The 23,428-nt window shown below is 36.9% G+C and overlaps 1 protein-coding gene across 5 annotated transcripts in view; it reads right to left on the bottom strand.

The window, feature by feature from the left end:
• DCAF17 (DDB1 and CUL4 associated factor 17) overlaps positions 1-23,428 on the bottom strand; it is a 57,224-nt gene that overhangs the window by 8,246 nt on the left and 25,550 nt on the right. For 4 of the 5 annotated variants that reach the window (XM_017538175.2, XM_037741890.1, XM_017538174.2 and 1 more), the window contains 6 exons: positions 17,620-17,762; positions 12,714-12,823; positions 9,725-9,815; positions 8,713-8,796; positions 6,451-6,606; positions 5,583-5,675 (listed from right to left, as the gene is read on the bottom strand). In XM_017538175.2, coding sequence (XP_017393664.1) covers positions 5,583-5,675; positions 6,451-6,606; positions 8,713-8,796; positions 9,725-9,815; positions 12,714-12,823; positions 17,620-17,762 — 677 coding nt within the window. Of the gene's footprint in view, positions 1-1,618; positions 5,676-6,450; positions 6,607-8,712; positions 8,797-9,724; positions 9,816-12,713; positions 12,824-17,619; positions 17,763-23,428 lie in introns of those variants that run through there. The other variant, XM_017538177.2, reaches the window with a different exon arrangement.

Raw genomic sequence — 23,428 nt, 5'->3', positions numbered from 1 at the left:
TAGAGACAGGGTTTCACCATGTTGACCAGGATGGTCTCGATCTCTTGACCTCGTGATCCACCCACCTCGGCCTCCCAAAGTGCTGGGATTACAGGCTTGAGCCACCGTGCCCGGCTGCTGACATCTTTTTATAAGATTTGCCACCTTTGCAACGTTGGTTATTCTAATTCTGAGAAAAAAAAGTGTAGCCAAAATTATTTATGAAACTCAAATTCAATGTTGCCACTCATAAGGAATAACTCCAGTATCCATGAAAACAAAGAGTTACAGGAAAGTATCAGAAAAATCTTACAGGCTTTTGCCGATCTCAATTCTCCCTTTCCTTGCTAGTGTCTGTTAATCTCAGTGGGTTCTACCTGAGAGCCTAGTGTCCTGAGCATGGTGTTTTTTAATGTGCCTATATAGGAGGCTGAGAGTTCCCCTCCTTTCCACCTTCACCCTTATACATGACTCAGGTGATAATGAGGAAAGGAACGGAACCTGCAAACTTCAGCACAAATTCTAAGACACTTGAACTGAGAGTCAAAAAGAGTATAAATAAATAAATACTTCTGAAATTTTGAACACCTCTAAAATTTAAATATACTAATTTGCTATCACAACATATGCAGCCTAGAATGCTACAGTTAGTGAGAAAAGGATACAGCTTGTTTAATATGCTTCCATATTAGAGAAAAAAAATTCACCTGATTTCACCTGTTAGCATGTTTATGATAATATGAACTCACAACCTTTAAAGAAAAAAGTTGCCTTTCTGCTTTTATTACAATGATTGCTGTGACCTCTTCTCCAGTGCCACTCTGTCCAGCTCCAGTAGTCATGTGAAACAGTGGAACACGTGCTCTTAGAACCCAGGTTTGTTCCCAACTATAATCTCCATGAAAGGAATCAGGGTTCTTTGATGAGCAATTTATCCCATGTCTGAGAAAGAATAACTCAAGCAGCTAGGTGTGGTGGCTCACACCTGTAATCCCAGCACTTTGGGAGACCGAAGTGGGTGGATCATGAGGTCAGGAGATCAAGACCATCCTGGCCAACATGGTGAAACCCTGTCTCTACTAAAAAAAAAATACAAAAATAATTGGGTGTGGTGGCACGTGCCTGTAGTCCTAGCTACTTGGGAAGCTGAGGCAGGAGAATTACTTGAACCCGGAAGGCAGAGGCTGCAGTGAGCCAGGATTGCACCGCTGTACTCCAGCCTGGGTGACAGAGTAAGACTCTGTCAAAAAAAAAAAAAAAAAAAAAAAAAAGAACCCAAGCTGAGTTTTGGGGTATCTTAACTATTATCACAAAGAATGTTTTCAGCAGTTCCTGGGGAAGGAAGGAGGTCAAGCTGACAAGAGGGTTGCTAAGCACAAGTAGAAGCAATCTGAGTATCAACTAGAAATGATTACATACCCACCATAAATGCTAAGATAAAGAAGACTAACAACCACAAATGTTCGAGAATGTGTGGAGCAAGTGGAAGTCTCCTACATTGTTGCAGGCATGTAAAATTGTACAATCCTTTGGGAAGAAAGTCTGGGCAAACTAAATATACACCTACCCAAGGACCAAAAAAATCCATTCCTAGATACTTACCGAAGAGAAATAAAGACACATGTTCACAAAAAACTTCTCTAAGAATGTTCATAGCAGCTTTATTCGTAACAGTTAAAAGCAGAAAGAGCCCAGTGCCCATCAACAGAAAGATTAAAAAAAAAAAACTGTGACATATTCACACAAAAGAGTACTCAGCAATAAAAAGAAAGGAACCACTGACACATGCAACAACATGAATAAATCCCAAAAACATTATGTAAGTGAAAGAAGCATTACACCTTGTATGATTTTACTTATATGAAGTTTTAAAAGAGGTAAATTTAACCTTTGATATAGAAGAATGAGAACAGCAGTTATACCTGAGGGGTGGGGAAGGGATAGACTGGGAGAGAGATTTAGGAAACTTTCTGAAGATGACTGCAATGTTCGAAATTTTGGAAAGGGTTTGGGTTACGCAGGTGTATATGTTTGCAAACACTCAGTAAATTTATACTTAAGATCTGTGCATTTTATTGCAGATAAATCTTAAATCAAAAAAATTAAAAAACTAAATAAATACTAAACTCTATTTAATGATATGCAGCTGAAGTATTAGGGGGACATATATATGCAACCACAATTTATTTTGAAATGCACCAAAAAGTATGCTGGATAGGTAAACAATAAAACAAGTAGAGTAACATACAGAATCCTTGTGGTCTTACGGTATTTACTATAAAATTCTTTCAACTTTACTGTACGTTTGAAAAATTTTCATAATAAAATGAGGGGAAAAAGACTTCAGTAGGTCTCATCTTTCTATTATATGTCCTTTGCTTGATATAAATTATTCTTTCTGCAAGATGCAGATTTGACAGCAACACAGGGACCAGAAATTAGCTCCCTGGGATTCTAAATGATGGCTGATATAGGTAAACACGGTAAGAAGACAAAAATATTTTTTAAAATTAATAAGGAAGCCAAATAATAGGAAGACTAATAGGAGTTATTATCACCACAAAGGGAAAGAACCATTCAAGGACTGCTAACCACTGAAGATTACATTGTCTGTCAATTTGTGACTTGTATTTTACCCAAACTTTGTTCAAAATTTAGACATTGAATCATCAGTAAAAAACACTTATTAAACACTTTCCCATGTACCCAGTATTATAGTTGTCTATATGCTATATATAGGATAAATTAACATGCACTGCCTTTTGAGAGCTTTGGAGGAAATTTGGCGTAAGTTTATGCTGAACAAATGTGGATATGTTTCCCACCTCTGCACTTATTAGTTGTGGGACCCTGGACCAATTAACTTCTATAAACCTCACTTTCCTCATTTGTACAAAGGGGAGAGATAATGGCAGTTCTTACTTCATGTGGTTATTCTGAATATTAAATGAGACGATCCATTTTACTTATACTGTATTACAATAATTAGCAGATAGAGAGCACTCAATAAATGTATTGTTAAAAAAAAGAACTGTAAGACACAAAACGTAATTGGTGGAAGAATGTGAAGTGCCTTAATTTGTCTAAATATAACAGTATCTCCTCACTAAGTAGCACAAATATGATATGATAGGATTTGTTTTGTTTTCTCCCAGAGTTGTCATAAACATTGTAAAAAATTAAAGAACAATAAGCTTGCTGCATTGACGCTGTGAGAATACAGAAACTTAGATCAAGGAGTACAATGCAGAATGCACCTCTTTTCAGCTGAATGTCTGTACCTGCTGATAGAAGCTACCCTGGTTCACCTGGGCTTGCATTAAGTACTCAGAATTGTTACCCATAATGTTTTGTACCTGTTACTAATATCTGTTAAGTAGGTGGGCATGTAGCTAGAGTCTCGAATTAAAAGTTAGGTAAAGAGGGAGTTTAGGTAGGGCAGGAAAGTATTAACTAATGTCTGGCAGGTGGCAGAATGAGCAGCTATGTGACACTCCGGTGAGCTGGGAAGCATGCTTGTCTCTCGCTATGTGTGGTATCCAACTTTCTCACATTCTGTGCTATCTTCTGTATCTTTCGGCATCTTTTTAATACCTGTGTCTTGTTGACCATCATGCAGCCTACATTCCCACATACTGTTACAACTGGCTGAAACTAAGTACATAGTCACAGCTTCTCCTTTTAGTTAGGGCACAGGTCTCCTGTTTGTTACACTGCCCACAACTCCTTACTGTCTTTCACACAAGGTATATTTCCTGCCTGGCCTGGATGACATTTGGACCCTGGTCTAGTTAGATTTAGGCAGAGGTGACATATTGGGGGTTTCTTAGCGTTAAGTTCTACCTAGACCAGAAGTATTCTACCCTCTACTCCCAGCAAAAAAACAGCTAGGAATCTCAGATATTTTTCAAATACCTTTCAGAGTAGATGAGTTCCTTACTATCGTTTCATTAAAAGGAAGGTGATGACTTAAAGGAGAAGGAGAAACTCAATAATTACCTAAAAAAAAACCTCTGACATAACTGAAGTCTAAAGACATCCTGTTCTGAAACACTCTTGGAAATGCAGAATGAACATTCTGCTGTTACATAGCATTGAATCTGCTTTGAAACTCACACAACATTGGTTTCTTTCTTTCCTTTAGTACTTTCACTGTCCTCTTACTGGTCTTGTTTATCAAGACGTAAGTTTACTGAGTGGAACTATTTAGATAGAGCTCGTATCTAAATGAAAGTGTGGGGCAATATCTAGCACCAGGGCAGAACTGGGAAGAATTCACATCATTCTTAACATGGCATCAAGCCAAAACTGAAGAAAAAAGTGGAAAGATTTTAATGTAAATCATCCAAGCTAAAAATTCCATATTTTAACCTTAAACTTGAATCAGCAATGACTTTTACCGCTGTTTCCTTCCCTTTTATTGCTTATTATTCTTTTGAGGTTGAATCAGATAAAGTGCAGAACATGCAAACTGGAAGCAACTGAATTTCTCAAACAGAAGTCACAAAGAAACATTTTCTCCCTTTACTTGGGTTGCCTTGATTTAACATTCTAAAGAATAATCATTAAAGTTCAAAGATCATATTTAGATCTTTCCTAACAAGGAAGAAAAAATGCTTGTTTCATAAGTAAGCCCAAAATTTTCTCTGGTTAATCAGACAACTCCCAAGCTAGTAAGAGCTCCTCCTGGGACTTTATCTACTCTTCTACAGGAAACAGAACTACTGGAGGCAAGGGTACCTTTATCTTACTCTGTTAAGTAGGAAAATATTGCCTAAACAAGATCAGAAAACTCACTAGATGAATAGAATGGTGAGATGAGACCATCCTTAGAGACAGTGAGCTAAACAGGATACATATCAGGAAAAATAATTCACTTTAGGTTTGCTTGGAATCTTTTACATTAGTCTATACAGAAACACAAATATTCAATGGGAACATCAAACCAGGAGAACAAAATCTAGGAAGAAAAGATAATTTAGGAACTAAAACCAATTCCTGATACTATATACAAATACAAAACATATATAAATACATATATAAGATTTAAAAAAACCTGTGATGACACATTTTTGGCTCAAAATAATGTTTTCACATAACACATCTCATTTCTCATCCTTATGCAAAGTTTTGTATAGAGGATGTAAGATTTCTTTCTGCATGCTTATTTCTATCTCTCCCTGTCTTTCCTAGCCTTAGCAATCAAAATTCCATACCATCCTTTAAGAACCATGTTAAACACCACCCCATCAATGATTTGCTTCTCAACAACTGGAATTAACCTGTCCTTTTTAATGTTTGCATTACTAGCTAGCTCAAAGCTGCAAAACACTAAACTTCTTGGAATAGTATTCTAAAAAAACCTTAACATAAAATGAATTCCTCACCACCTTATATAGCAAGAGTTTAAAAAAGAAGTCATAGTCATCCGAAGTCAACACAAGACTTTTTTGGAAAATACTGGCGAATGTGCTATGCAGATAATAAAAAGGATTGGACACAGCTGCCAGGGTGTTTGGCTAAAAGTCTCTTAGGTTACAATTATCTCACTCTTTTTAACAACTTCTGTTTACGGTTTCTTCTTCTTCCCCAGTGTCACATACCATCTGGTAAACATAGCAGCTGAAGACTCTGTTGGGTTTCTGCTCTATGTGTAGCACCAAGTCTCTGTCAAAGTAGACTTCATGACTATATGTCTGTAACAAAAACACAATCATACGCACTCTCCTTTTCACATAGCCATATTCACTACTGTGTTACTAAAATGTCATGTACCTATGTTAGGGATCTTCAAACATAACACAGAAGAAAATAGTTGCTAGAAAGAGATTCATTTTTCATTATTTGTGGACGTGCAGATTATTAACAAAAAAGACATTCTACAAAATATAGAGAATAAAAAGAGCTCTGGACTCAGGAGTCTAAATACCCAGATTTTATTGCCAATGCTGATACTATCTATCTCACTGAGTGATCATGGATGAGTTGCCAAACTTCCCAGGTTCTCCACTGATTAAACAAGACCTGGATAAAATGATGTTTATTGTTCTTTATAACTTTGACATTCTAATAATAGTTGAAATATCACATATACAAGAGTACCTGGACTCCTATATGCTTAAATATGGTCTCAAGTAATTGTGGGGATTTATTACAGTATTCTCTTATTTTAAAACATTTTTCCAAACTTATAATTGAAAGAAAAGCAAAGACTAGGGTAAGGAAAGAGATAACATGTCTTAGGAAAACATATGAAGTTTTAAGTCCACTGGTAAGGAGGCATCCTCTAGTTCCCAGGGGAGGAAGGATTAAGAAGTACTCATTTTGTCCTGGGTATAGGACAATAACCTCTTTCATGTGGTCATTGGCATAGGTGAGTCTGGACTGCCATGAACACAGTAACATTTGTTTTAATAAATGGCACCTATAAAGAAAACGCTTGCAACTTCATATTCCATGAACTCTACTTACCACATCCCATGACTCCACCAGTGGAATACTTTTAAGTAAAGTTCCATATTCATTACAGTGGAAATCCAGGTGAGCTTTTCCTTCAGCATCTATTTGAGTAACAGCTACCACAGAAAGCAAATCTAACTCATCTTCATAGTCCACAACTTTGAAAGTCTTGGGGAGAGATGGATAAAATAGGAAAAGAGGCAAAATCCAGTTATTCAAGTAGGCTTATTTCTGCATTTATAGTTTAAGTATTCTATTACTTACAAAAATATGGGAGAAGAACGAATGAAAGGGAAGAATAACAGGTAGAAATGTATCTCTGTTTATATGCCTAGTAAAACATCAGTTCCAAGATTTTCAAGAGTTAAGCAGTATCCTACAGATTTTAAGAAACAAAACAAAGTCTACATAGATCTGAGCCAAAGTATAAATGAAATTCTCTACAGTGACAGCAAATCAGAGCTTCTCTAAATTTAAAAGAGTATTCGACTGCTGTCTCTGACAAGTGTGTTTGCTGATTCCTGGACAGGACTAAACACATGGAGCTCAGTTCTGAAACCTGATGACTGCTCACTGAGCTCTAAAAGTTCTCACCTGAGAAAAACACAGTCATTTCTAGAAGGATGGATAACCCATCATACACTACTTATGACTTTTACCACCTCTTCAAAAAAAATCCTTTTTGGTTTTGGCCGGGTGTGGTGACTCAAGCCTATAATCCCAGCAATTTGGGAGGCCGAGATGGGCGCATCACCCGAGGTCAGGAGTTCAAGACCAGCCTGACCAACAATGGTGAAACCCTGTCTTTAAAAAAAAAAAAAAATCCTTTTTGGTTTTTTAAATAAAGCAAAAATGGCTGCTTATACTTGAGGGAGAATATTAGGAAATGAAGTCCAACTCACAGAATAGGATTGGGTCAAGAGAGTTAGCTATGGTAAAGAGAGAAAACTCCCAGAACTCCATCTCAAGGAATAAAACCCAAGACTTCAGAAACCTTGCAGGGAAAGCAGATCAGAGCCCAACCATCCAGGAATGGACCACAGGGAGGTACCTCTTGGCTGAATGCCTGGCATTAACGTTAAAGACAGGCATAGCGTGTTTCTCTCTATCACTATGCACTAATTCTTCACCTATGTTTGGTCAAACTGTTCTTTAATCCATTGACATTTTCTGCCTTTACCACCTTAAGACATAAAAATTTATATGTATTTATTAGCTGGGATTTTTGAAATTTACTTTTGCTTTATTTCCTTTTTGCCTTCATCTTACCATGGTCAAACTTCAAAGGGTGACTTCTTGCCTTGGTGCCAGTGATCTTATAGATTTTAGTCATAATTTCTTCAAACTTTTCCTTTATAGGCTAAAAGATTTTGTTTTTTAATCTCATGATACAAAGCATCTCTCTTTTTGCTACCACCTTTCCCCGCTTAATGACTTATGCTACCTTTTGGAAAGTTTAGTACATCTTTCAGGAATATAGTTTTATGTGCAGAGCATGTAGCTTTCTTCGTTGTTCTCAATAGGTTTGTATAGTCCAAAATAATAATTTTTTGTGCCTTTTTTTTTTTGAGAACAGCTACATACTGGGCCATCTCTAACCTATTTTAAAAGAAGTTCAAAAACTGTCCTTAGAAGGCCACTCTAATGTTTCTACCTAAAAATGATGACACAAATAATATAGTTAGATAGGCTAAATAAATTTAGAATTTATGCAACGGTTTAAATATTTAAAGCATGATCACTATCAGTTGATTTCATACATACTTCCAATGCCTCTTTAAAGGAAGGGGATAAAAATGTATTAGCTTAGTGACTGGTAAAGCCAAGTGGAAGATAACAGTTGAACTGATTTATCATGCCCTCATGTCCTCTTCCTCTGACCCATGGACATTAACAAACGTATTCAAGTCTAGCAAGTAAAAAAAGTCAAAAACCATAAAGTCATCAGGATGTAACTCAAGAATTTTCCATGAAGAGATTTCCCTAGAAAATCTACATATCAACAAAACAAAACAAAACAAAAAGTTAATAGTGTTTTCAAATTATTTTGGTCCTATGAACTTTTCTGCAAATAGAACATTATGAATAATTACAATATGAAAGGAGAGAATGGTTGGGTTGCACTGGTTGAAATAGCATGCACAACCCTTCCCAACTGGCCTGCTTGGAACTCTTCACCCCCAACCTCTACCCCAGGGCATGGGAAGTATTAATATGAAATTCACAATGGAAGGACACACTGGTTTGGTTTGTCATCTCTGGCCAAAGTAATACCTCTTGTTCTGGGTCATCATCCAGAAGGTTAAAACTTTTTTTTACCACCCGTCCAGAAGCTGTAACAGTGAGTACATTTTCATTCTATCACATGGAGAGAAATAAAAAGATATTACAAGTTCCATTACATGCAGTCAAAGGCAAAATTGCATTAACAAATTTGGTAAAATTTCCCAACACTTTTCGTACATCCACAATTCTTTCCTCAACTGAGAAAATTCTGAATCAGATTTCTGATCCTCCATTTAATTAAAAAAAAAAAAAAAAAAAACACCGCCCCACCCCACACATATACACACACATAAGCCACCATGCCTGGCTAATTTTCTATTTTTTTGTAGAGACAGGGTTTCACCATGTCACCCAGCCTGGTCTCGAACTCCTGGACTCAAGCAAACTGCCTGCTTTGGCCTCCCAGAGTGCTGGGATTACAGGTGTGAGGCACCACGCCTGGTCCAAAAATACTTTAATAAAGTTTTTAATGGCTAAAACACCAGAATGGGCAACAAAATCAATTATTTAAAAGATTAGAGATTAGCTGCCTCATTCACCTGACTTTTGCCTTAGTATATGGGACAGCAAATAAAAAGTGGATCTGTTTTTAGAAATTTCCCTCCCCATAATTTTCTTTGTGGTCTTAATTTATACACTAAAGGAAAAAGTACCATATGGAGTTAAAGTATGGTATGTGATTTTTAAAGATTTATATGTACCCCAATTAAATTTAACTTTGCACAAGTAATTAGACCCAAAGGTTGACAATTCATCAATAAAAAAGAGAAATTAAGAAAGAAAACAGAAATCAGCAAAAGATAAACTCAATATAGTCAACTTTCTTCAAATCTCAAATGTACCTGGGGCTAAAACTGGCTACTCATGTAGACAAAATGCACAGACTTTTATAGGGCTGTGCTGTTGTTTCTAGCTACACTCAAAGGCAAATATATTAGCATACTATATTCTTATGTAGAAAGACAATGATATACAAAGGATTTTAAAGTACCTTACTTACTTTATTGTTCTCCCTGTTGGCCAAAATGACAAAATCTTCAGAGATCTGATGCTGAGAACTATTATTTTCTATTTCAGTTAGCTTCAAAACTCTGAGAAGGAAAAATAATTTTGAAAGCCTAAGATTTCAAAACACTATCAAGGTGCCAAAGTTTAAGTATTGAAATAAAACTCTACAAATAAAAATTATAGTACAACACTGAGGTGGTTCTCTTGATTAGTCTGCAATACTAATATGTGATCACTAAACGTCTATGAACTCCTTCAAAGTCACGAGAGTCTGTTAAACAGAAAAACACGGGAACTGTGACAACAGGTGCTACTGAAGTAGGCAATGAATCAGCTTGCTGAGGCCTAAGCTATTTTCCAAACTGGCTTAATGAAAGTTACTCTTAAGAACCTTGTCTCTGCTATGCTGTAACAGGTCTCTAACATTTCAGCTCTAAGAATTATAACAGATATTTGCATTTTTACTTCTGAAGTAGAATGAGCTATCTATGAGCAACACTTAGGGTTAACTATAAAGAAATTCAATCAGCAACGAAATCTATATCTAAATCAAAACTAAGAGTTTTCATGATAGAGTAATATTTAAAAACAACTGAAAATACTGTTTTTTCTTAGGATTGATTATATTTAAAGATTTGGGCTTTTTGAATGCAAATGGCCTCATGGATCAAGCCTATTAAGCAAGAGAAAATAAAATAATTTGCTCACCACCCACAGAAACCTGTTCACATCATTAACAAGCTTCAAAAGCACAATGTTTTACAACCTCAAAGTCTCAAATGCAGAAAAAAAGAACAGCAGAGAGAAGCAGCTACATGGCCCGAGAGTGCAGGAGGCCTCAGAATTTCTGAAGACAAAGAGATCAAATAATAATTTAAATTACTCACTTAGTTTTCTTAAGTAGTGCCAATATTTTTAAATGCTTATCTTTTAAAATCTGGCAAAAGGCCATATACTCTTTGTGGGCCTTGTTTTCTTAAGTTCAAACTAATATGGGTGGTAACAAACATTAAAAGTAAGGCTTTCTAAAGCAGAACCACAGCTTAAGATGTGTAAAAATTAATAATCTTATTTTATTAAATCCTTTCATTTTCCTTATATTAATAATAGATCCAGAGAGGTAGACTGATTACCAGGAAGCATAAAAAATAAAGAAGGCAGACACTTCCCTTCTTTATTTTTAATTTTTTTAGAGACAGGGTCTTACTCCATTGCCCAGGCTGGAGTACAGTGCTACAATCACAGCTCACCGCAGTCTTGAACTCCTGGGCTGAGCTGATCCTCCTGTCGAAGCCTCCTAAGGAGCTAGGACCCTAAGATGATTGCCCACCCTCATGCCTAGCTATTTTTTATTTTTATTTTTTGTAGAGACAAGTTCTCACTATGTTGTTCCGGCTGTCTCAAACTCCTGGTTTCAGGGGATCCTCCTGCCTTGGCCTCCCAAAGTGCAGGATTACAGGCCTAAACTATCATGTCCAGCCACTTCTCTTCTTATTCAATAAATACTTACTGAGCATCTACTCTGTGCCAAGGACTATGCTTAGTGCTGGGGTTATAGGCTCTTTCCCTGTCGTCATAGAGTCTATGATACCAAAATAAGGTATTTAAGCAGACAATCACAAATTAATTAAGTTACTCTAAGTGCTACAATGGAAGATGACACAGCGGGTGCAATGAAAATATGACGGGCAAGCAAATCTAACTAACAAGGGGCATCAGGGAAGGTCTGTGGAAAAGTGACATTGAAGCTGGGCCATAAAATATGAATAGAAATTAGGCAGGAGAACAGGTAGGGGACACAGACTCCAAACAGAGGAAACAGGCCCTTAGTTTTCTGAAAAGGCAGCACGACCAGAGTAAACTGAGTTGGAGGAGGGTCTTTCGGACCATGCGAACTGTATTGGTTTTTATTCTAAGAGCAATGAAAAGCCATAAAAAGGGTAAAGCACTAGAATTCACTTGCATATTTTTTATATTTCTTCATGTTCTTAAAAATCATGCTAGCTGCTAAGAAGAAAACAGTGCAAGAGTGGATCCTGGAGCCCTGGAGTGGGCTATTACTGTAGCCTAGGCTAGTGATGACAGTGACTTGACCAAGACGATGACAGTGGCCAAGGGCAGAAATAGGCAGATTTAAGAAATAATTCATAGCAAAATAAACTGGATTGAGAGGATATATGGTGTGTACGTATGAGAGAAAGAGAATGCATGTAAGTATTTAAATGTATGCATACTGATGAAAGACAAATTGGTAAGAAGGTATTAAGAATGATTCAAGATTTCTGGAATGAGTTGAAATGAGCGGTTTGGGCTAGTATATACATTTTGGAGTTCTCATGTATACATGATCTTCCTGCCAAGGGAATAAACAGAATCATGCAGAATGGAAATACTGAGTGAGAAGAGAAGAGGGCCTAAAATCCGATTGAGGACATCCAACAATTAAAGGCTGGGTAGAGAAGGAAGAGTACAAAAGCATACTAAAATAGATAGATAAAAGAGGAAAATATTCCGGACTGTGGTGTCAGGAATGTCAAATGAAAAGTGTTTAACGGAAGGAGAGGTCAGCTTGTGGGAGATGTGTGTGCCCCGAAAGCAATAAAAATAAAACAAAGTTTACTTCAAGCAATCCACTACCTTTCCTGTGTCAAGGCTGCCTTTCAGAACAAACAATCTTATTTCTTATTAATCCTAGAGAATTAATTAAGACCTGATGAGAGAGGGTCAGTCTGTAATTTCCTTTTACTCGCATATCATCCATCAAATAACTTATCCAAATCTAATACTTACAAACAGTATTGTTGAGGCCGAAAGAATAAAGTCAGGTTTTCTATATGCCAGTCTCTGAGGAAGCACCCACCAACAAGCTAATTATTTCCATTAATTGGCTCAGGCTCACTAGTTTGCTGGCAAAAATAAAGACGCCAATAAATGCTACTAAAAGCTGCTCTTAACTTTCAAGTGCTAATGAGATTACTCACTTGACTTGATTTGGGCCAACATGTATTATTCTACCAGAAGCATCAGGATGGAAATAGATCCAGTCAGATTCTAGAGAACAACAATCCATTTCTTGGATCCCATTTTTTGCCTGAAGTTGGAAAAAAATATTGAAGACAAAGATTAAGGGAAAAATCAAATAATTTAAAAAATCTAACCCAAGTGATACATCAGTAGGTCAAAGGTACAGGGAAGAAAAAATATTAACCAGTTAAAGTGGAATATATCTGAGGGCCAAATGAGGACATGCAATTTTGAGAAATTCTGAATATTTAAATTCAGAAATGTAATGGATTTGCTCTGTAACATACCCTATACGTCACATACAGTAGTAATAACACAAGAGATACCATATCTCAAGCACCTACTTTGTGTCAAGAACTGCATTCAATGCTTTATAGTCATTGTTTGTTTGATCTTAACAACACTCAAAGGAAGTATCGAAAACTGATATACAAAGAGAATAAGTCATTTGCCCAATGTGTTTTTCGTGTGTGTGTTTTTAAGTAGAGTCTTGCTATGTTGCCCAGGCTGGTAGCAAACTCCTGGCCTCAAGTGATCCTCTCACCTTGGCCTCTCAAACTGCTAGGACTATATGTGTGAGCTACTGCACCTGCCTTGTTCAATATTTTGAACTTACAAGACAGCAGTTCTGACTCCAAAACTCATGGACTTTCTATTATATAACTCTGCCATAATCATGCATATGCATTTCTCCACAATGTCTTCCTCTCTTCCTATCCCCAACAATCTTTCAATCAGAAGAGCAGATAACAAAAAAATGAACATGTGAACAAACCTAAAGTCTCAGACGTGGGTCATAAAATCTTAGATAAGTCAAATGTTGCTGTAATATCTAAGGAAATGATCTAATACTGCTTAGCTTTTAAGGCAAGAAGAGATTTCACTGTAGTATATTTAGATATTAAAATAAAGAAAAAAACCACCTGTTATGCTATAACATGTGTACACAAATGTTTTACCTTATATCCAAGAGCACTGGGAATGAATGCCAATTTGGATATATTAACTTCACTGGCTTTACAGAAGCCATTTAATTTAATTTCTCTAATGTAAAATGAAATGATGCCACATTTCCTACTAGATATTTATGAGTTTTGTAACACTAAAGCTTTTAAATTCCATTAGCATATATTGATAGGCTACTATGTTCTAGGTATCGGAATAGGCATTCAGACCTCACATAAATTAAACATAATCTTTGTCATCAAGAAGCTTATAGTCTGGGTGGAGGCAGAAACATAAAAAATAAGGCAGTGGCTCAATAAGTGATTGAGCCATCCACCAGATTATTAATTATCAAGCACTCAACCCAAGTTGAGCAGAATTTTGGGAGTTAAAAAAAGGTTGAAATGAGCCTTAGGGATAAGCAGAAAATAGCTACAAATAGGAGACAGTAAAATAAAAAATACGTAAGTGTTAATAGGCCAAAGGCGGTGGCTCATGCCTGTAATCCCAGCACTTCAGGAAGCTGAGGCAGGTGGATCACTTGAGGTCAGGAGTTTGAAACCAGCCTGGCAAACAAGGTGAAAACCCATCTCTACTAAAAGTGCAAAAATTAGTCAGCATGGTGGCATGCACCTGTAATCCCAGCTACTCAGGAGGCTGAGGCAGGAGAATTGCTTGAACCTAGGAGGCAGAGGTTGCAGTGAGCCAAGATCGTGCCACTGCACTCCAGCCTGGGTGACAGGGCGAAACCCTGTCTCAAAACAAAACAAACCAAAATTATAGAAGTGAATCCATATAGTATGCACATAAACATGAGTAGCAGGTATAATTTAAATTGAAAAGTATAATATCCAGCCATGAGACTGGAGAGATAGGTGGAGCTATTTTTTAAGTGCTTTGTATGCTATGATTTATTTTTATTTTTTATTATTTGAGACAGGGTCTCACTCTGTTGCACAGGCTAGAGTGCAGTGCTGTGATCTCGGTTCACTGCAGCCTTGACCTCCTGAGCTTAGGCAACTCTCTCACCTCAGCCTCCCAAGTAGCTTGGACCACAGGTGCATACTACCACACCTGGCTAATTTTTGTATTTTTTGTGGAGATGGGGTTTCGCCATGTTGCCCAGGCTGGTCTTGAACTTCTGGGCTCAGCAATGGGGTTTCGCCATGTTGCCCAGGCTGGTCTTGAACTTCTGGGCTCAGCAATCTGCCTGCCTAGGCTCTCAAAGTGTTGGGATTACAGGGGTGAGCCACTGTGCCTGGCCTCATGATTTTTAAATTTTTGGAATGTAATACATTTTATGTATCAAATTTATGAATTTCAATTTTTCAAGAATTTCTACAAGAATTCTAATTATATCTAATAGTGGCATTAGTATATTTTACATAAAAGAAAATTAAAGTAAATAAATATGTTGATTGTAAGCACTGAAATTAATATGTCCATGATGGTATTAGCTCCAGATGCTAAAAATATGTATATACTATACATATCTTTTTTTAGATTGTTCTCTTTACTGTAATATTTAATTAAAACATGCAAAACAAAGATCTTTGAAATACTAGGCAGCTTATTACTAGCTTCTATTGTTTTTATTATTTGCTCGAATGTTAGATTTGAAAGCTCAGTTTAATAGAGTAAGCTATGAAACACTTTCTGAAATCTTAAGTTTGGCTGTTTATATGTTTTTTAGGTATCTTCAGATTAACAGGTAGGGAATTAATAGGTATATGAGTCATTAAGGCAATGTCACAGTAATAAAACTGTTCACTAAAAGGACTAAAAACTTCCCCTGGATTTGGCAGTTATTTAAGAGTATGCTGAAATATAGATTTGGATAAATGTTATAATCAGTTATTATAGAAGGAGAGTATGTGACAAGCATGCTTGATATACACGTTGAAGGCCATTATCTAGATATAAAGTCATTCCTTGGAAACCATAGTGGATGGCTTCCAGGATCCCTCACAAATACCAAAACCCACGGATGCTCAAGTACCTTATATAAAATGGCACAGTATTTGTATACAATCTATGCACATCATCCCATATACCATCTTTTTTTCCCTGAATATTTCCAATCCATAGTTGGATGAATCCACAGATGTGGAACCCATGGGTATAGAGGGCTGGCTGTATGTGTGTGTGTGTGTGTTTGTGTATGAAATAATAGGTATTATCAATTCTTATAAAAAAGGATATGTGTTAAATGTCCAGAATGTGAACTGCGCAGGAATTCACTAGATGTAAAGTTAAGTGAAAAAGAGATGTGACAGGTCCTGGTGGCTGAATGATGTTCACTGGCTGGGAGGTGGCCAATCAAACCAAGACTTGTCACAATGGAAAACAGCCCTTAGAGAGTCTTTTATAAAAGAGAATGTCACTGGGCTGGGCCAAATAGAAGCTGCCATGTGGTAAATATTTGGAAAAATATAAGGGAACAATGCTCCTACAAAAGAAAATGGGAAGACACTATACGCATTGTCCCCTGATGGCCATGAAATCAAGGGAAGTGGATAAATGGACCCAACACTATGCTGACTTGCAACATGGTAAAAGGTGATCTGCACCATGGTGAAAGATGATCTGTGACTCTAAAGCCACTGGAGCCAACAGTGACTGATTAAGCAAGATCTGGAGACATGAGTGTAGTGTAAGCTGAACCTGCCTCAAAAAAACTGCAAATTCTTCTGATTTATCAAGAGGGAGGATCACTTGAGGCCAGGGGTTCAAGACCAGCCTGCAAAACACAGTGAGACTGCGATCTCTACAAAAAATAAAAAGCTAGCCAGGCATGGTGGTGCGGTCCTGTAGTCCCAGGTACTCGGGAGTCTGAAGTGGGAGGATCACTTGAGCCCAGGAGGTTGAAGTTGCAGTGAGTTCTGATTGTGCCACTGCACTCCAGGCTGGGCAACAGAGTGGAACTCTGTCTCTAAATAAATAAATATAAAATGGAAGTACTGTTTGTTACACTGACACATCTATATGAAATGAGAAAAAATATCAACAATGAAAGCTTGAATGATTTTTCTGTAACGCTCAGGCGTCTGAGACAGGAGGATCACTTGAGCCCAGGAGGTTGAGGCTACAGTGAGCTATGATCTGCCACTGAACTGAACTCCAGACTGGGTGACAGAGTGAGATCCTGTCTCAAAAAACAAACTAACCAACAGAAAACATAATCAGCAATACAAAACAAAAATGGAAACCCTCCCCAACTCACTTTTTGCACTTACCACAATCACTGTACTTAATACACTGCATCTTGTTTTTCTACGTTTGCTTTGAGTATAACTTGAGGGAAAAGACTGTGTCCTTAGTCATGTCTGGCACATGGTAGGTCCTCAATAAATGTTTATTAAATGACAAATCAATGCCTAAGCCATTTTAAAAAAGAAAACTGAATTCAAATGGTAGAAATTTCCATTGTTTTACTATGTACCATTTCTACTTCTTCTGCCTTAAAAATTCAAAGTGCTTCAAGTTACATACACTGTGACCACCAAAGTTCCATCTGGTTCTGCTCTGGAAGGCAAAGAGAAACAAACCACGGAGAAGCAGAACCAACAACACATTCCACCAGCAATTTCAGAAGCAACGTGAACACATTCCATCAGTGATTCCCACTGTGGAGAGGTTTCACCTGAGATCCCTTGCTGGGAGATTGGTGAGATAAAAAAATATATATAAAGAATTCTTGGTGCCATAAGAATCTTCAAATGTTAATGTTTTAAAATTATGGGTCAAACATATAAATGTTTGCTATATTGTCTGTATTCTTCTGTATTATAAATTGTTCACAAATTATTAAAACAAATGCAGAAAAAAGTAATTCTGAGGAATGTGGGCCTATTCGAGAGGGAGAAAATAAAGAATTTGATACAAATTTGCTACTAAAAAGTCTGATCACTCATTTACCAGGGAATTGTCTTTTAGGGCACAAATATGAAAAACTCCTTTCTGTTTCTTCTTATTAGGTGTGATGATGTAGTGCCAAGGATGGCCTCCAATCTGAAAAGCATTCTCCAGGGATGACACCTCAAAGAGCAGTGGCGGTGTGTCTGTAGAGACAGGAAAAGGAATTCATTAGCGGCACTGTCCTGAGGCATCTGGACTATTCATTAACTGAATTCAACCTTTCTTTGCATGCAACATCTATTAATTTCTACTAATGAAAAATTACAATGTTCAAGAAAATAAGTACAATCAGGTAAGGAGTTTATTGTGAGAAAAGAAAAAGCTAGTCAGAACTAAAATTAGGCTGAATCAACTTCCCAGGCATTTGTTTTCAGGGTAAGTATATGTGGCCTGCATGTGAGCAGAGATTAAAACTGGGCTAAAGGTGTTTATGATGGTAAGGAATGACAAAGTACATTTAATAAAAGTAGCTGCCATTTACTGAACATCTGCTATGGAAAAGACTCTGGGTTAGATACTATTTCCAACTCTCATAATAATCCAACAAGATAATTAGGTCTAATAATTCCTTCAAATGTGAGGAAGAGATCTTCTACATCCTGGACTAATAGGCATTAGTACATCTAATATACATCTAATATATATCTATATATCAGATATACATCTATCTTGCTTAATATTTCTAGTACAGAGACAGTATTAGTCACAATGAATGCAACCACTTAGGATAGAGTCTGTCACAATGAAAGCTTTATTACAGGTTAGTCACTACTACTACAATTACCATCAGACAAGTTAACTTTAAGGTAGTTCAGATATATCCAGTCTGTTTCTTTTGAAGACTGGCCCTGTAAAGTAAATTTCTGTTGGTGCTTTTCAGCCTTCTTCTTTGATCACAACTTTAAGTAGAGCATAATAGATCTATTCTTAGATATATAAGTGGACTTGTGCAGTTCAAACCTGTGTTAAGGGTCAACTTTCCATAAAAAGTAGCTCACAAACAATCTTGAGGAAAAAGAAGAGACAGGTATAAACATATAAAATGTATGTCAAGTGCTTTTTTTAAAACCTTTTAATAAAAGGGTAGTATCTTTAATATATAAGGATCCTTTTAAGCAATAAAAAATATAAACACCCCAACAGAAAAATGTATGAAAGGCATGAGTTGGCAAATTATAAGAGAAATACAAACATTGTATGTGATGATACGGTGAAGAAGAGAAGACTTATAAAAGAAAAGCATACAATTAGAGTTTGAATTTGGGGCTCAAAATCAACTAGGTATGTTATAGAGAATATGAAATAGTTATTCAAAATAGGGAAAACAATCAGTATAAACTGACGTATTTAGAAAGAAATACTTTTCCCAGCAACTGCAAAAAATGACCCAAAAGTAGCAATATTACTCTGCCCACAACTCTGATGTGCCCTGCAAATTAAGAACCCCAATTTTGATCTCTAATATTATTCTTAATGAAAAAGGCCTAAAAGTTCTCAGTGTAGCTGATTCCACGTCTTGTGGTGAGAAAATTTTAGGATAGGTGTGGACCATCCCTTGTTTTGAGAACGCAAGGATGTTTACAAGGATACGGAGGGTAGTATTAAGAGTAGGAGAGCCAGCAAAAGGGCTTCCACTTGCTACACTGTGAAAAAAGGGGGCCTGGGCTGGGCGCGGTGGCTCACGCCTGTAATCCCAGCACTTTGGGAGGCCGAGGCGGGTGGATCACGAGGTCAAGAGATTAAGACCATCCTGGTCAACATGGTGAAACCCCGTCTCTACTAAAAATACAAAAAATTAGCTGGGCATGGTGGCACATGCCTGTAATCCCAACTACTCAGGAGGCTGAGGCAGGAGAATTGCCTGAACCCAGGAGGTGAAGGTTGCAGTGAGCTGAGATCGTGCCATTGCACTCCAGCCTGGGCAACAAGAGCGAAACTCCGTCTCAAAAAAAAAAAAAAAAGAAAAAGGAAAAAGGGGGCCTTACAAAAAAAATAAATATGATTAATTAAAATACTATGAGTCTGTGAAAAGTCAAACAATAATATTTTAAAAGACTATTTTAATATAAAATGTACAAAATAACTGTATTACTTATCAAAGAAGAAGGGCTATACCTGTAATATAATATATTTTTCTAGAAATTTTTAATGTAGGGGATAATTAACCTTACATATTTTTTCTACCAAATATTTACTTAGAAAATTTGGCCAAGTATGGTGGCTCATGCCTGTAATCCCAGCACTATGGGAGGCTGAGGTGGGTGGATTGCTGGAGCTCAGGAATTTGAGACCAGCCTGGGTAACATGGCAAAACCTCATTTCTACTAAAAATAAAAAAACTAAAAATACTTAGATACATGTTAAATAAAATCATAAGGTATAGAATAAAGGATATAATATACTGCATTCGATGTAAGAAAGAAGATTAAATGTTTACAAACACACATTTGCTTATTTTTGCAAAAAGAAACAACAGCAAGCTAAACCAGAATCTAAAAACAATGGTTATTGATGGGAGTAACAGGACTAAAAGAAATAATAAAAAATAAAAACAGAAAGCAATGAAATAGAAAATGGGGCTGGGCACAGTAGCCTATGCCTGTAATTCCAGCACTCTGGGAGTCTGAGGCATGTAGATCACCTGAGGTCAGGGGTTCAAGACCGGCCTGGCCAACATGACGAAGCCCCACCTCTACTAAGAAAAAAAAAAAAAATAGCCAGGCATGGTGTGCACCTGCAGTCCCAGCTACCCAGGAGGCTGAGGCAGAAGAATCACTTAAACCCAGGAGGTGGAGGTTGCAGTCAGCTAAGATTGCACCACTGTACTCCAAACTGGGTGATAGTACAAAACAAAATAAAACGAAAAAAGGAAAAAAATTTCTCAGAGTATATCTTTTTATACAGCTTCGATCTTTCAACTACATATACATTTCACAACTTCAAGGATAAACTGAAAAAGAAAACAGCAAACCCCAAAATCGAAAATAAAATCAAACAAACGAATCTAATTAAATCATGCTGGTAGCTTAATCCTATAGAAGAATGATTTCAAATTGCCTTTGAACACATCACTCCATGTGTATGCTTACTGGGCTGTATACTAAGGAGAAAAGAAACTGTAGGAGAGTCTTAACCTTCAATCCATAGTTCTGTTTTTTTTTTTGTTTTTTTTGGAGACAGAGTCTCACTCTATCACCCAGGCCGGAGTAAAGTGGCGCAATCTTGGCTCACTGCAACCTCCACCTTCTGCGTTCATGTGATTCTCCTGCCTCAGCCTCCCGAGTAGCTGGAATTACAGCAGGTACATGCCACCACATCCGGCTAAACTTTTTGTATTTTTAGTAGAGATGGGGTTTCAACATGTTGGCCAGGCTGGTCTCGAACTCCTGACCTCAACTGATCCACCCACCTCAGCCTCCCAAAGTGCTGAAATTACAGGTGTGAGCCAATGCACCTGGCCCATACTTTAGTTCTTACTAGTAACACTGGTACTGCAATTTTAAGACTATCATATGTATATTGCAGGATAAAGTTTTATTAGAAATCAAGAAGTTCAGTACGAGTTAAAAAAATACAAATACGAAATCTAAAAAAGAATGGCTAAATTTGGAAATATGAAAATGGGCAAATGGATTTTTGTTTTAGTGTAAATTTCAGCTCTGTTCATTAAAAGGACCTAAAAGTAAAGACATCCAACTGCAATGAACACAACTAGATCTGGGTCTCTGTTGTGAGCTGTTTTGTGTTCCCTCAAAAGATATGTTCAAGTCCTAATCCCTGGTACTGGTAAATGTGACTTTATTTGCAAATAGGATCTTTGCAGTTACAATCAAGTTAAGATCATTCCTTGAAAAGAGAAAAAGATTTGAAGACACAGAGGCAGAAAGTCCATGGAAAACCAAGAGGCAGAATCTGTAGTTATGCTGCCAAAAGCCAAGGAACACCAAAGATTGCGAGCAACCACCAGAAGCTAGAAGAAGTAAGAACAGATTCTTGCCTAGAGCCTTCAGAGGGAGGCTACCTCTGCCAACACCTTAATTCCAAATTTCTAGCCTCCAGAATGGTGAGAGACTAAATTGCCATTGTTTAAAGCTGCCCAGTTTGTAGTGTTGCTCTCCAGGAAACTGATAGTCTCTAATGATGTTCTCTACTAAAACAGCTGCCTGTCAGAAATAGGAAAGTAAAAGGTAAGCCTGCGACACATTATTGTTCTGGAAAGTGAGGAAATTCTCTAAGATTACTGGGGTGTGTCAAAATGGAGTTTCTGTTGGCCAAATTCAGGACAATCTGAGCATCACGAAGATAATAACTTTAATATATAATATTGGACAAATAAAAATCCATGAGTCTATTGTGTTTACATACATGTGTTTATCTATAAAACATTTTGCCACCATCAAAAGTGACTATTAAACTAACTCCTTGCTCTGAATGTTGATAATTAAATGGAAGAAGTAAGACTTTACCTTGCCTTTTGTAAGGAATTACAGTTTATCTCTAGTTGATGAGTTAAAGCTTTTATTTCTAGAAAAATGCCAGCTATTAAAGGTAAAAGGAGTAACAGAATTTTAAGAACTGCCATTCTGCAACTCACACGACATAGCTGATTCAGGCAAGGATCACTAATGGTTACAGAAATATTCTTATGCTTTTTGTAATCACAAAATTAGAAACAAACTAAATGTCCAAAGTAGGGAACTGGTTAAGTAAATTAAGGTTCATTTATAAAATGGCATATAGGTCAAGTTCTTAACGCCTCAAGGAGATGCACACACACAAAGAACCACTTTTTGGCACAGGTAATACAAGCACTACATTTTAAAAGTAGAAGATATAATGAAAACTAAGTCTTCCTTTGATCTGTATCTCTTCCAATATAACTATTTATCAAGTTTTTATGTGTCCTTTCAGATATACCAAGCAAATCCAAAAGCACATTACCATATATGGCCCTTTAATACATGATTATGAATACTTTTCACAAATGAGGATTTTTATATACACAGTTTTGCGCCCATTGTTTACCACTTAATAATACATCCTGGAAGTTATTCTATACCAGTGCAAAAATAATTCCTTTTTTTTTCTTGATTCTCACTTCATCACCCAGGCTGGAGTACAGTGGCACAATCTTGCTCACTGCAACTTCTGCCTCCTGGGTTCAGGTGATTCTTGTGCTTCAGCCTCCTGAGTAGCTGGGATCATAGGTGCATGCCACCACATCTGGCTAATTTTTGGATTTTTAATAGAGACACGGTTTCGCCATGTTGGCCAGGCTGATCTCAAACTCCTGACCTCAAGTGATCCACCAGTCTTGGCCTCCCAAAGTGCTGGGATTACAGGCATGAGCCACCATTCCTTGCTAAAACTCCTCTTTCTTTTTAACAATTTAGCAATTAAATTTAGAATACAACTATACAATGATATATTAATACTAGTGTCACTTACCAATGTATACATTGTTTCCAATCTTTTGCTATTAGAAACAATGTTTTAATTGTACATTTATCACTTTCTATACAAGTGAATATATCTGGGACAAATTCCTAGTACTGGAGTTGCTGGGCTCAAGGAGTACATGCCTTTAAAATTTGATATATATTAACAAAATATCATATTGACAAATTGCTGGGGACCATAAAGGGTCGTAACAATAAATGAAAGTGGCTATTCTAAACCTTTACCAACCATATTGTATCAAAAGCTCTAACTTCTGATATTTAAGAATCTTGAGATGTGTAATAATTTTAATTTACATTTCTCTTATCAGTGTCATTGAGCTTTGCACTCCCCTAATTAAAAGTCATTT

This window comes from Cebus imitator, unplaced genomic scaffold (genome assembly GCF_001604975.1).
Source record: "Cebus imitator isolate Cc_AM_T3 unplaced genomic scaffold, Cebus_imitator-1.0 Scaffold110, whole genome shotgun sequence".
Lineage (NCBI taxonomy): Eukaryota > Metazoa > Chordata > Mammalia > Primates > Cebidae > Cebus > Cebus imitator.
The sequence above is the reverse complement of the archived record's forward strand: the minus strand, read 5'-3'. Positions and strand labels throughout refer to the sequence as shown.